General features: G+C 40.3%; 1 protein-coding gene across 1 annotated transcript in view; it reads left to right on the forward strand.

The window, feature by feature from the left end:
• Window positions 1-14,932, forward strand: part of PANK4 (pantothenate kinase 4 (inactive)) — a 178,875-nt gene that overhangs the window by 66,194 nt on the left and 97,749 nt on the right. The window contains exons 10-12 of the mRNA XM_053690347.1: window positions 6,425-6,580; window positions 8,617-8,729; window positions 10,789-10,876. Coding sequence (XP_053546322.1) covers window positions 6,425-6,580; window positions 8,617-8,729; window positions 10,789-10,876 — 357 coding nt within the window. The remainder of the gene's footprint in view (window positions 1-6,424; window positions 6,581-8,616; window positions 8,730-10,788; window positions 10,877-14,932) is intronic.

Consider the following 14,932-nt stretch of genomic DNA (forward strand, 5'->3'; position numbering starts at 1 on the left):
CCTTCTTGGGAACAATAATAGATTCCTTAGAAATGAGGATTTTTCTGACAGAGGTCAGAAAATCAAAACTTCTAAGCTCTTGTCAAGTACTTCATTCTGTTCCTCGTCCTTCCATAGCGCAGTGCATGGAAGTAATAGGATTGATGGTTGCAACAATGGACATAGTTCCTTTTGCACGAATTCATCTAAGACCATTACAACTGTGCATGCTCAGACAGTGGAATGGGGATTATACAGGCTTGTCTCCGACGATTCAATAGATCAAAAGACCAGAGATTCACTCCGTTGGTGGCTGACCCTGGACAATCTGTCACAGGGAATGAGCTTCCGCAGACCAGAGTGGGTCATTGTCACGACCGACGCCAGCCTAGTGGGCTGGGGCGCGGTCTGGGAATCCCTGAAAGCTCAGGGTCTATGGTCTCGGGAAGAGTCTCTTCTCCCGATAAACATTCTGGAACTGAGAGCGATATTCAATGCTCTCAGAGCTTGGCCTCAACTAGCAAAGGCCAAATTCATAAGGTTTCAGTCAGACAACATGACGACCGTTGCATATATCAATCATCAGGGGGGAACAAGGACTTCCCTGGCGATGAAAGAAGTGACCAAGATAATTCAATGGGCGGAGGATCACTCCTGCCACTTGTCTGCGATCCACATCCCAGGAGTGGAAAATTGGGAAGCGGATTTTCTGAGTCGTCAGACATTCCATCCGGGGGAGTGGGAACTCCATCCGGAAATCTTTGCCCAAATAACTCAATTATGGGGCATTCCAGACATGGATCTGATGGCGTCTCGTCAGAACTTCAAGGTTCCTTGCTACGGGTCCAGATCCAGGGATCCCAAGGCGACCCTAGTAGATGCACTAGTAGCACCTTGGACCTTCAACCTAGCTTATGTATTCCCACCGTTTCCTCTCATCCCCAGGCTGGTAGCCAGGATCAATCAGGAGAGGGCCTCGGTGATCTTGATAGCTCCTGCGTGGCCACGCAGGACTTGGTATGCAGACCTGGTGAATATGTCATCGGCTCCACCATGGAAGCTACCTTTGAGACAGGACCTTCTTGTTCAGGGTCCATTCGAACATCCGAATCTGGTTTCCCTCCAACTGACGGCTTGGAGATTGAACGCTTGATTTTATCAAAGCGTGGGTTTTCAGATTCTGTAATAGATACTCTGATTCAGGCTAGAAAGCCTGTAACTAGAAAAATTTACCTTAAAATATGGAAAAAATATATCTGTTGGTGTGAATCTAAAGGATTCCCATGGAACAAGATAAAAATTCCTAAGATTCTATCCTTTCTACAAGAAGGTTTGGAGAAAGGATTATCTGCAAGTTCTCTGAAGGGACAGATCTCTGCTTTATCTGTTTTACTTCACAAAAGACTGGTAGCTGTGCCAGATGTTCAAGCATTTGTTCAGGCTCTGGTTAGGATCAAGCCTGTTTACAGACCTTTGACTCCTCCCTGGAGTCTAAATCTAGTTCTTTCAGTTCTTCAAGGGGTTCCGTTTGAACCCTTACATTCCGTAGATATTAAGTTATTATCTTGGAAAGTTTTGTTTTTGGTTGCAATTTCTTCTGCTAGAAGAGTTTCAGAGTTATCTGCTCTGCAGTGTTCTCCGCCCTATCTGGTGTTCCATGCAGATAAGGTGGTTTTGCGTACTAAGCCTGGTTTTCTTCCGAAAGTTGTTTCCAACAAAAATATTAACCAGGAGATAGTTGTACCTTCTTTGTGTCCGAATCCAGTTTCAAAGAAGGAACGTTTGTTACACAATTTGGACGTAGTCCGTGCTCTAAAATTCTATTTAGAGGCTTCTAAAGATTTCAGACAAACATCTTCCTTGTTTGTTGTTTATTCTGGTAAAAGGAGAGGTCAAAAAGCGACTTCTACCTCTCTTTCCTTTTGGCTTAAAAGCATTATCCGATTGGCTTATGAGACTGCCGGACGGCAGCCTCCTGAAAGAATCACAGCTCACTCCACTAGGGCTGTGGCTTCCACATGGGCCTTCAAGAACGAGGCTTCTGTTGACCAGATATGTAAGGCAGCGACTTGGTCTTCACTGCACACTTTTGCCAAATTTTACAAATTTGATACTTTTGCTTCTTCGGAGGCTATTTTTGGGAGAAAGGTTTTGCAAGCCGTGGTGCCTTCCATTTAGGTGACCTGATTTGCTCCCTCCCTTCATCCGTGTCCTAAAGCTTTGGTATTGGTTCCCACAAGTAAGGATGACGCCGTGGACCGGACACACCAAAGTTGGAGAAAACAGAATTTATGCTTACCTGATAAATTACTTTCTCCAACGGTGTGTCCGGTCCACGGCCCGCCCTGGTTTTTTAATCAGGTCTGATGAATTATTTTCTCTAACTACAGTCACCACGGTATCATATGGTTTCTCCTATATATATTTCCTCCTGTCCGTCGGTCGAATGACTGGGGTGGGCGGAGCCTAGGAGGGATCATGTGACCAGCTTTGCTGGGACTCTTTGCCATTTCCTGTTGGGGAAGAGAATATCCCACAAGTAAGGATGACGCCGTGGACCGGACACACCGTTGGAGAAAGTAATTTATCAGGTAAGCATAAATTCTGTTTTCATTTTACATCTAGTATCCATTTTACTTTCTTCTCTTGGTATTATTTTGTTGAATGAGAAGCAGTACTGGGAGCTAGCTGAGCACATCAAGACCAGAGGCATATATGCGCAGCCACCAATCAGCTGCTGGTTTCCAGGAGTGTTTTGCTGCTTCTTGACCTACCTAGGTATTTTCAACAATGGATAGCTAGAGAATGAAGCTAATTAGATAATTGAACAAAATTGGAAAGTTGTTTAAAATGACCTGCTCTATGGGAATCATGAAAGAAACATTTTTGGGTTTCATATCCCTTTAATTGGAAACTCCACAATAAATCAGGCCAATGTAGATAAATCTCTATCTCGCTCGCTCTCTCTCTCTCTCGCTCTCTCTCTCGCTTTCTCTCTCTCGCTTTCTCTCTCTCGCTCTCTTTCGCTCTCTCGCTTTCTCTCTCTCGCTCTCTCGCTTTCTCGCTTTCTCTCTCTTGCTTTCTCTCTCTCGCTTTCTCTCTCTCGCTTTCTCTCCTCTCTTTCTTTCTCGCTTTCTCTCTGTCTCTCGCTCTCATATAATAGTGCTAACATTAAATACTAAAAAGTATTCTATATTGTTTGAACCTTTAATGAAAAAAATTCCTTTGACCGGTATGCAGTTGACTTTTGATAGTCTGGTGCCATCTAGTGGTCATTTTATCTGCTGACCTAAACACATTTAAAAAAAAAGTTTTAAAGGGCCATTTTAGTAGAAAAATTACACACTCTAATTCGTTAATTGTAACCCTAGTGGCCCTGCAATTCTATGTGTTTAACCCTTTTAAAACCGTTTCAAAGTACTTCTGGGTAACCGTCAGTTTCCGCTTGGGACTTGCAGTGCAGCATGGCTCCTGGGTGGTGCTTTAACCTTGTGTTTAACCCATTTGCAGGAGTTAAACACAAGGAGGCCTATTTATCAAGCCGTCAACCGCAAATTCGCTGGAATTCCGCAGCGTAATTGTGGCGAGCCTGATTCGCCCTAGTTATCAAAGCCTACAGACCGGCAAAAGTTGAAATCTGTAACATTACATACGATCCGCCGGTCTCAGTCCGACACAGATCAATGCTTACGTCATTACAGATGCTGCCAGATATCCCATTGATTTCTATGCTAGAATAAAAGTTAAGTTTACACCTAACATAACCCCCGAGTCTAAACACCCCTAATTTGCCGCCCGACCCCGCCGCCACCTAAATAATGTTATTAACCCCTATCCCGACGCTCCCTGACACCGCCGCAACTAAATAAAAGTATTAACCCCTAAACCCCTGGCATCCCACATCGCCATAGACTAAATTAACCTATTAACCCCTAAACCTAACAACCCGCTAACTGTAGATTAAATATTAACTCATCCCTATCTTATAATAAATTTAAACTTACCTTTAGAATTACATTAAACTATATTAAACTATTCATTAACCTACCCTAACTATTATACTAAAATTACATTAAACTAACAATTAAATTAACTATTTTACATATTTAAATACCTAACCCTACTCAAATTATTTAAATCACAAAATAAAAAACACTAACTTACAAAAAATAAAATATCAAATATGTAAACTAATTACACCTAATCTAATAGCCCTATGAAAATAAAAAAGCCCTAGCCTTCATTAAACTACCAATAGCCCTTAAAAGGGCCTTTTGCTGGGCTTTGCCCCAAAGAAATCAGCTCTTTTACCTGTAAATAAAAATACAAACACCCCCCAACAGTAAAACCCACCACCCACACAACCAACCCCCACCCCCAAATAAAAACGTATCTAAAAAACCTAAGGTCCCCATTGCCCTGAAAAGGGCATTTGGATGGGCATTGCCTTTTAAAAGGGCATTTAGCTCTTTTTCCGCCCAAAGTCAGTCCCTAAGCTAAAATTAAAACCCACCCAATAAACCCTTAAAAAAAAAAAACCCTAGCAATAACCCCTGAAGATCCACTTACAGTTTTTGAAGACCCGACATCCATCCTCAACGAAGCGGCAGAAGTCCTCAGCGAAGCCGGCAGAAGTCTTCATCCAGACAGCATCTTCTATCTTCATCCATGCGGAGCGGCTCCATCTTCAAGACATCCGGCACGGAGCATCCTCTTCTTACGACGGCGACTGAAGAATGAAGTTTCCTTTAAATGAAGTCATCCAAGATGGCATCTCTTAGATTCCGATTGGCTGATAGAATTCTATCAGCCAATAGGAATTAAGGTGGAAAAAATCCTATTGGCTGTTGCAATCAGCCAATAGGATTGAACGTTCATCCTATTGGCTGACCCATTCAGCCAATAGGATTGAGCTCGCATTCTATTGGCTATTCCAATCAGCCAATAGAAGGGCTAAGAAATTAGCATTTGAGCCTACCTAGGTTTAGCTTTCAACTAAGAATACCAAGACATCAAAGCAAAATTGATGATAAACGTAAATTGGAAAGTTGTTAATAATCTTTCATGATTCAGATAGGGCATGTAATTTTAGACTAGACTGTCCCTTTAATACAGAGGCTATACCGCCTCCTCCCTTTTTTTTTTTTTTTTTCCAAAAGCAGGAAATATAAAAGCTTTTAAGGTTTTAGTAAAACAACTTATAGTGAGATCGCACACACTCAAGTTAGGGCAGCACTAATCACGGCCAGAAGAACAGGAAACTGGTGCCTCTTGGCCAGGCTGGAGCTAGAAGGAAAGGGTTGTACACGTGCCAGTCAGAACCTTCTGCATATTGGGAGGACAGAGGAATCCTGGGTTTGGGCGAGATTTTGTACATAGCAGTAAGCAATCCCCTTTCCAAATGTATTGATTCATTTTAGTAAAAATCACTTTTTGTCTAGTGAGGGTGCATGATCACTCCATGTGTCCCTAGCCTCCTGGTGTGAGACCTAGAAATATTAGCACAGATTGTTAGGGAAGAGGGGTTTAGGAGGGACAGCCAATAGCTCATTGCCTAGAGCAGCACAAATATTGCAAAACATGTTGAGCTTTCTTTACCATAACTGTATTATCATTATTGTTTATTGACTGTACTTGTAAACATATTGTTTTGTCTTAGACCTCTACAGGTTTCATGTACATTGATTTAGCCGATCATGCCTGCTTGTGTTTTTACTATGTTATGGCAGCAGTTGTTCTTAAAGGGACTTAATAGTCTAGAACAGGGCTTGACAAACCCAGGAGCCAGGGAGAATTATACCCTTGGCTCCTAAGTTTTTAGGTTAATCTCCATATATCTATATACAAATGCCACTGTCTGGCTCCTAAAAGTATGTCTGGCTCCTAAATATTCTTACTGGCTCCTAACTTTTAAACAGATTTGTCAAGCACTGGTCTAGAATGAAATGTGCATTATTGCTTTTTAATTCTGAATATAAGCTTTGTTTTGTTTCCGATTATTTGTTTTTGTTGTTTTAAAGGCATATTTGCATATGCTTCAATGCCCTGCTTTCAAAATTCTGCACCTGCTTAGAGAGGCATCTCTAGCACGAGACACAGTGTTTGAATGCAGGTGCACTTGCATGTGCAGCATACATATACCTCTGAAATTGCAACCCCAAGAATATTAAAAAAACAACAACAATTCTATAAAAATTAAAATAAACTCAGGGGTATTTCAGTTTTCACTGTTTTGTTCCTTGAAAATGGATTTATAGGTTTTTAGCTGAAAAATTGTACAATCCAATTTCTCAGTTTGGACTTCACTCTCACTTATAAATATGTTGGAACATACTGTAATTAGTCTGCTGGTGCACAGATAAGTACATTATACAGCAGGTGCGGTAGCGCTACACATTTGTGTATTGTGGTTGTCTGTACATTAGACATTTGTTGTGCCCTATAGTTTGACATGCTGGAAATGGACCGTTTGGAGCGACAGCTGGTGAACCTGCCTTTGCTGTTTGACCCCTCATCTTACGTTCCCGACACAGTGGATCTGACAGAGGACGCCATGGCTCGGGAATACTGGCTCAGCTGCTTTGAGGAAGCTTTAGAAGGGGTAAGCCTGGAAAATTCTGTCTCCGGCTCTTGTAAACCCTAAGCAAATATATATTTCCTTCTATTGGCAGTGAGAGTCAGCGAAAACATTCTTAACCTAAGGGAATTACTCTATCTGGCCACCAGGAGGCGGCAAAGACAACCCAAACAAGACTATAAATATCCCTCCCACTTCCCCTACCCTCCAGTAGTTCTTTGCCTCGTATCATGGAGGTTGACAGAGAGAGGTGCTCTGTAAAGAAGAATGAAGTTTATCTGTCTCCAGCATGCCCTCTAGTAATCCATGAGCAAATATATATTTCCCATCTTAAAATTAAATCCTGTGCTGCGTTGTTCACCTTTCTTGTGAACACAAATGTTGTTTTTTTCATAGTTTTCTCCAGTTCCTCACCAGCTCAAGCACTTGTTTTTATTTATTGTGATCGTAAAGACAGTATACCGAAAGCACTTCATTTAAATCTATGCAGTGCTCAAGTTTTACTGGAATTTAAAAATCTATCTTTCAAAAGTTACTTAAAGGGACTTAATACTCATATGCTAAATCACTTGAAACTGATGCAGTATAACTGTAAAAAGCTGACAGGAAAATATCACCTGAGCATCTCTATGTAAAAAAGGAAGATATTTTACCTCACAATCTCCTCAGCTCAGCAGAGTAAGTTCTGTGTAAAAAGTTATACTCAGCTGCTCCCAGCTGCAGGTAAAAATAAAAAAAAAATGAAGAAATGAACTGCAGCCAATCAGCATCAGCAGTGCTGAGGTCATGAACTCTTACTGTGATCTCATGAGATTTGACTTAACTCTCATGAGATTTCATAGTAAGCTTCCTTTACCTGATTGGTGAAATAATATGAGAGTTCACGAGGCTCATCCCCTAAGCTGTCCCGGGACAGACACACTAAAATGCTGCTTAGAAATCCTTTACAATGGGAGGTGGCTACTGAGAAACTTTTGAGGTAAAATCTCTTTCTTTTTTACATAGAGATGTTCAGGAGATATTTTCTAGTCAGCTTTTTACAGCTATGCTGCATTACTTTCAAGTGTTTAAACATTTGGGTATTATGGTCCTTTAAATGGCCATTATAGTTGAAAAAATGACTTTCTCTTATTTTAAGACTATCGACCCTGCACTACTGATTGTATAACCACCTCAAAGGGATTTAACACACAGTAGAAGTACCTTCAGGACCCGCAGTGCACTGCTAGTCCTGAGCATAACCCGCAGCTGATCCAATCGGCAGCACTAGTCGCATGATTCGTGTAAATAGCACTGCTGACTGGATCAGCAATGGTTTGTACTTAGTTCCAGTAGTGCGGGGGTTAAGCAAACAGTAGTGTAGGGTCAATGGCCTTAAATTTACAGGCTTTAACAAATTAGAGCATGTAATTATTTTTGTGACTATTATGGTCCTTTAATGTTGAATATTTACTTGTTTTGAAGCAGATGTATTTTTTTTTTCCATTTATGTAAAATGCAATCAGAGAACTACATTGAACTGTATAAAAAAAAATAAAAAAATACTACATATAATCTATATTATTAAGTGATGCGTCTCTTCAATTCAAAACCTTGATAATAAAACAAAACTGAGTGATTGTAGCTTCTGCAAAATATATAGGATATAGTATAAGGCTCTAAATCGGTAATAGCCATGTGCCCTTACTGCAATCAGCCGCAATCCCCCATATTGCAAGCAGGTAAAAAAACAAAACTGGTGACAAAGGAGTGGAACTACAGAAATGCTTAGTAAAACAACTATGCAATATACTTTCACTATTTTTCCCCCCTTTTCCTGTAATTTGTCTTTTAAAAATTGTAAAATTGTATTCTTTCTCTATTTCATGTTTAATTTGTATTACTCTCTCCTTTAACCTGTCATGGGTACATATATTTTCAGTACTTGCTATTTTTTTTCCCTTACATTAATGATGTACATTAAAAGCTACTACCAGTCTTTTTCCTTTTTTTTTTAATTCTATATTTATATATAAATAACATTTACAAACAGCTAATCTAGTTTTTGGCTTATTTATAAGGTGGCCAAACGTGCTATTGCCAGTCAGCCAGATGCAAAGGACGCTGTCGATCGTGCGCTAAGGTTCCAGCAGAAGTATTGGAATAAGTTACAGACTCTGAGACACCAGCCATTGTATGTATTTACATTTGACGCTTTATGGAAAGAATATGTTGGCTCCTATGTTAAAATAAACAATTTGACCTAAAGAGCTGTAGATTAAACAAAACTGTGAGAAAAAAACATTTCAATTATCTGATATTTGAAAGAAATTATTTAAAGGGCCATAATCCATAAGAGCAAGTAATTTTCTGACTATCGGCATTGGTCTTCTGTTTATTTAACCCCCGCAAAGCTGTTAAAGGGACAGTCAACACCAGAATTTTTGTTGTTTTAAAAGATCGATAATCCCTTAATTACCAATTCCCCAGTTTTGCATAACCAACACAGTTATAATAATACACATTTTACCTCTGTAATTACCTTGTATCTAAGCCTCAGCAGACTGCCCCCTTATTTCCGTTCTTTTGACAGACTTGCATTTTAGCCAATCAGAGCTGTCTCCATGGTAAATTCACGTGCATGAGCTCAATGTTATCTATATAAACATCATGTGCCCTCTAGTGATGAAAAACTATCAAAATGCATTTAGATTAGAGGCGGCCTTCAAGGTCTAAGAAATTAGCATATGAACCTCCTAGGTTTAGCTTTCAACTAAGAATACCAAGAGAACAAAGCAAAAGTAAATTAGAAAGTTGTTTAAAATTACATGCCCTATTTGAAACATGAAAGTTTTTTTTTGGACTTGACTGTCCCTTTAAACACACAGTAGATGTTCCGCTCAAGATCCACAGTGCACTTCTGGTTCTGAGCTGATCCAATCAGCAGCGCTAGTTACACTGGGACCAGGAGTGCACTGCGGATCCTGAGCAGAACATCTACACAGTAGAGTCGATTAGTCAAAAAAAATGACATGCTCCTAATAGATTAAAGTGTCATTTTTTTTACTTTAATATCTTTTATAAACAGCAATTAAAGTGTTAAAATTCTATTAAATATTTCATTATAGAATTGTGATTTTATTTTTTTGTACTTTCATTATTCATTTTCCCCTTTTTTCTACACCCTCAAGTCTGAAAATTGTGCTTTTGCCACTGTCTATGGGTAGGCTGGAGTACACCTGGTCGATGTCTGAACACTAAACCTGCAACATGCTACGGCATGATTGCTTGATCGGTGTGGGAGCTCATTTTTATCTGAGATAATATAATAATGTTGAACTGTCTTTTTAAATGCTATTAACACATGTATTTGTTGTGCAATGCAGTGCTTGTTTGCTGATATATACCATGTAGTTTTTAAAGGGACATGAGAGCATACAATTTCCAAAAATCCAATTTACTTCTATTATCAAATTTGACTTAATTCTCATGGTATTCATTGCTGAAGAGGTGTCTGGAACACTAAATAGCATGAAACACTGCTGCTATCTAGTGCTCTTGCACATTTATAACATTGTTAAAAGTATTCTTGCAAAACTACTGCTATATATTGTTCCAGATACATGCACGCTCCTGAGATTACCTACCTGTTTCCTAACAAAGGATACCAACAGAACAATGTATATTTGATAACAGAAGTAAACTGTATTTTTTACTTGTAAGCTTTGTTATTTTATATGAATAAAAGCAGAAGATGCATTTTATTAAAGGGGCATGAAACCCAAAATATTTAAACATATTTTTTTTTCATGATTCAGATAGAACATTATAGTTTTAAACAACTTTCCAGTTTGCGTTTACTATTAAAAGTGCTTTGTTCTTTTTTTATATCCTTAGTTGAAGGAGCAGCAATGCATTACTGGATGCTACCTAAAAAACATCAGTTGAGGCAATGGCAAGAGGCATATACAGTATGTGCAGCCACCAATTAGCAGCAAGCTCCCAGTAGTGGATTGCTGCTCCTTAGCTATGCTCTTCAACAAAGGATACTAAGAGAATAAAGCAACTTGTATAACAGAATTAAGACAGGAAATGTGTTTAAAATTGTATGCTGTATCTGAATCGTGAAAGATACTTTTTGGGTTTCATGTCCCTTTTTAAACGTCAAGAATAAATATCAGAAAATGTATTCGGATGATTAGTGAGAATTGGTAACAAGGTATCTGCTCTAATGTAATTCTCTGCTCTCCTAGTGCATATGGATCACTGACAGTCCGCAGCTTGTTAGATACGAGGGAGCATTGCTTAAATGAGTTTAACTTTCCAGACCCATATTCAAAGGTTAGCAGATGCTGTTTCTTTATATTTCCTGACACTTCTGTTTAATGCCATTTTTGTGTACACTCTTTTTGCTGGTTAAAAACTTTGGCAGGCACTAATTGTTGATTCCTAAATTAAACCTAGGTAACATCATCTTATATCTCTCAAATCTATTGTTCAAATTATATTTGCTTTGTAATCTATTATTCTTGTCTCTTAATCTTTCAGCTCCTTGTATAGTCAATAATGTAAAATCAATGAGATAATATATATGTTTATGCAATTAATTAGTAAGAGTCATAGAATTATTGTATAAAAGATTAGCAAATCTAGGCTTTCCCCCAGAAGAACCAGAGAACTCTGGGTAATATATGTAATTTAGATATACAATATCTCATGCTAGTTTATTAACTCATCTTCTGCTGATGAGTTAATAAACTCGAAACACCTGTCCAGAAGTGGCTTGTTTTTTCTGCTCCTACCACATAAAGGGGAATTACTGTGGTTGAACACAGTGCTGGAAGCAAAAAGCATGAGAGATTTCTCCTACATTGGTGTGTCCGGTCCACGGCTTCATCCTTACTTGTGGGATATTCTCTTCCCCTACAGGAAGTGGCAAAGAGAACACACAGCAGAGCTGTCCATATAGCTCCCCTTAGGCTCCGCCCCCCCAGTCATTCTCTTTGCCGCTCTAACTAGTAGCACCTCCACGGAGGTGGTGAAGAGTATGTGGTGTTTAGTTTATAAATAGATGGCTTATATTAAGGGCTCTATGCTGGTTGACACTAATTGTGGGCTTAATTGATTGCTTTTAAGCATATTTTGGCAATACATAAGGTGTTTTTTTCAAACTTAAAACACTTTTGGGGTTTAATTTGCGCCTGGCACTTGGTTAGACACCTATTCTAGTCAGAAAGGCCCCTCCACTCTGAAATGAAGAGGAAGGAAGCCTCATTTTCAAGCCTCAATTGTGCAGCATTTTTTGACTAGGCAGTTCATGCAGTTTCATGTGGGGAGTCCAGAGGCTCAGAAAAGGACTCCAGACAGGTTTATTTGCTACCAAATTTATCCCTTAGGAAGTAAAGGTTACAGTGGAAGCTGTAGCAGGGGACTGTACTGTGTTAACCTGTTAATAACTGTTATTAGCTCCGTTTTGGGCACTGAGGGGTTAATTGGTCTGAAAATTTGTGTGCAATCTTTTCAAAGCATTAAGACACTGTGGTGAAAATTTCATTAAAATCGGATGTGTATTTAATGTTTTTTTGATGTTTCAATAATAAAGTGTGCATTTTTATTATTTAAAGAGACAGTAACGTTTTTGTAAAAAATAATTTTTATTGCATTGAAGTTCTGTTAGTTTGTCAAACATGTCTGATCCTTCAGATAGCCTATGTTCTGTATGTTCAAAGTCCAAGGTGGTTCCCCCATTAAATTTATGTGTGAAGTGTGCCATAGCGTCCAAGCAGCTTAAGGACCATTCATTCACACTTAAAGATATAGCCCAAGATGATTCTTTAGCTGAAGGTAGTGGAGATAGCTCGCTATCCTCTCCTTCTGTGTCAATACCAGCTATGCCCGCGCCAGCGTTGCCCAGTACATCTAGCGCACCAATGATGATTACCATGCAACAGTTAGCGACAGTAATGGATAACTCTCTTTCAGCATTTTTATCTAAACTGCCAGCCTTTACTAGGAAGCGTGATTGCTCAGTTTTAAATACAGAGAATGAGCAAGCAGACGCAGAGGATAATTTATCTGTAGTGCCCTCACATCAATCTGATTTGGCGGTGAGGGAGGGCCTGTCTGAGGGAGAAATTTCTGACACAGGGAAAGTTTCTCAGCAGGCAGAGCCTGATACCATAGCATTTAAATTTAAGCTAGAACACCTCCGCCCCCTACTTAAGGAGGTCCTAGTTACACTTGATGATTGTGAACCTTTGGTGGTTCCAGAAAAATTGTGTAAAATGGACAAATTCTTAGAGGTCCCAGTACACACTGATGCGTTTCCGATACCCAAGAGGGTGGCGGATATAGTGACTAGGGAATGGGAGAGACCAGGTGTACCTTTTGTCCCCCCCCCTATATTTAACAAAATGTTCCCCATTGTTGACCCCAGAAAGGACGCGTGGCAGACGGTCCCTAAGGTAGAGGGAGCAGTTTCAACACTAGCTAAACGCACGACTATACCAATAGAAGATAGTTGCGCTTTCAAAGATCCTATGGATAAAAAATTAGAAGGTTTGCGTAAGAAAATTTTTGTTCAACAAGGTTTTCTTCTTCAACCAATTTCTTGCATTATTCCTGTAACCACGGCAGTGTCTTTTTCATTTGAGGAATTAGAAAACTCGCTCCAGAAGGAGACTTCTTATGATGAAGTCATGGACAGAATTCACGCTCTGAAGTTGGCTAATGCCTTCATTACAGATGCCGCTTTTCAGTTAGCTAAATTGGCGGCGAAAAATTCAAGTTTTGCAATCATGGCGCGCAGAGCGCTTTGGCTAAAATCTTGGTCGGCGGATGTGTCGTCCAAAACAAAATTGCTTAACATTCCTTTCAAGGGTAAGACCCTATTCGGGCCAGAGTTGAAAGAAATTATTTCGGATATCACTGGGGGAAAGGGCCATGCCCTCCCACAAGATAGGCCTTTCAAGACTAAAAACAAGTCTAATTTTCGTTCCTTTCGCAATTTCAGGAACGGACCAGCTGCTACCTCTTCAGCCACTAAGCAGGAGGGTAACGCATCCCAGTCCAAACCAGTATGGAAACCATTGCAAGGCTGGAACAAAGATAAACAGGCCAAGAAGCCTGCTGCTGCTACCAAGACAGCATGAAAGGTTAGCCCCCGATCCGGGACCGGATCTAGTAGGGGGCAGACTTTCTCTCTTTGCTCAGGCTTTGGCAAGAGATGTTCCGGACCCCTGGGCACTATAAATTGTCTCTCAGGGGTACCTTCTAGAATTCAAAGACTCTCCCCCAAAGGGAAGGTTCCACATGTCTCGCTTATCTTTAGACCAGATAAAGAGACAGGCATTCTTACATTGCGTAGAAGACCTTTTAAAGATGGGAGTGATACACCCAGTTCTGATGCTAGAACAAGGGAGGGGTTTTTACTCAAACCTGTTTGTAGTTCCCAAAAAGGAAGGGACTTTCAGGCCAATTCTGGATTTAAAAATACTAAACAAGTTCCTCAGAGCTCCATCATTCAAAATGGAAACCATTCGGACAATTCTACCAATGATCCAGGAGGGTCAATATATGACTACCGTGGACCTAAAGGATGCGTACCTGCATATTCCTATCCACAAAGATCACCATCAGTTTTTAAGGTTCGCCTTTCTGGACAAGCATTACCAGTTTGTGGTTGTGTGTGAACATAGAAAAGAGTTCTCTGTCCCCGTTCACAAGGGTTCCCTTTCTGGGTACAATAATAGACTCGGTAGAAATGAAAATTTTTCTGACGGAGGTCAGGAAGTTAAAACTTTTGAACACCTGCCGAGTTCTTCACTCCATTCCAGAACCCTCCATAGCTCAGTGCATGGAGGTAATAGAACTAATGGTTGCGGCAATGGACGTGGTTCCTTTTGCTTGAATTCATTTAAGACCATTGCAACTGTGCATGCTCAAACAATGGAATGGGGATTATGCAGATTTGTCTCCCCAAATACAAATGGACCAGATAACCAGAGACTCACTCCTCTGGTGGTTGGCTCAGGATCACCTGTCTCAGGGAACGAGTTTCCGCAGACCGAAGTGGATCATTGTCACGACCAACGCCAGCCTCTTGGGCTGGGGTGCGGTCTGGGAGTCCCTGAAAGCTCAGGGTCTATGGTCTCGGGAAGAATCTCTTCTTCCGATAAACATTTTGGAATTGAGAGCGATATTCAATGCGCTCCAGACGTGGCCTCAACTAGCGGAGGCCAAATTCATCAGATTTCAGTCGGACAACATGACAACTGTAGCGTACATCAATCATCAGGGGGGAACAAGGAGTTCCCTGGCGATGAGGGAGGTATCCAAGATCATAAAATGGGCGGAGGATCACTCCTGCCATCTATCAGCAATTCACATCCCAGGTGT

The sequence above is a fragment of the Bombina bombina genome, chromosome 8 (assembly GCF_027579735.1).
Source record: "Bombina bombina isolate aBomBom1 chromosome 8, aBomBom1.pri, whole genome shotgun sequence".
Lineage (NCBI taxonomy): Eukaryota > Metazoa > Chordata > Amphibia > Anura > Bombinatoridae > Bombina > Bombina bombina.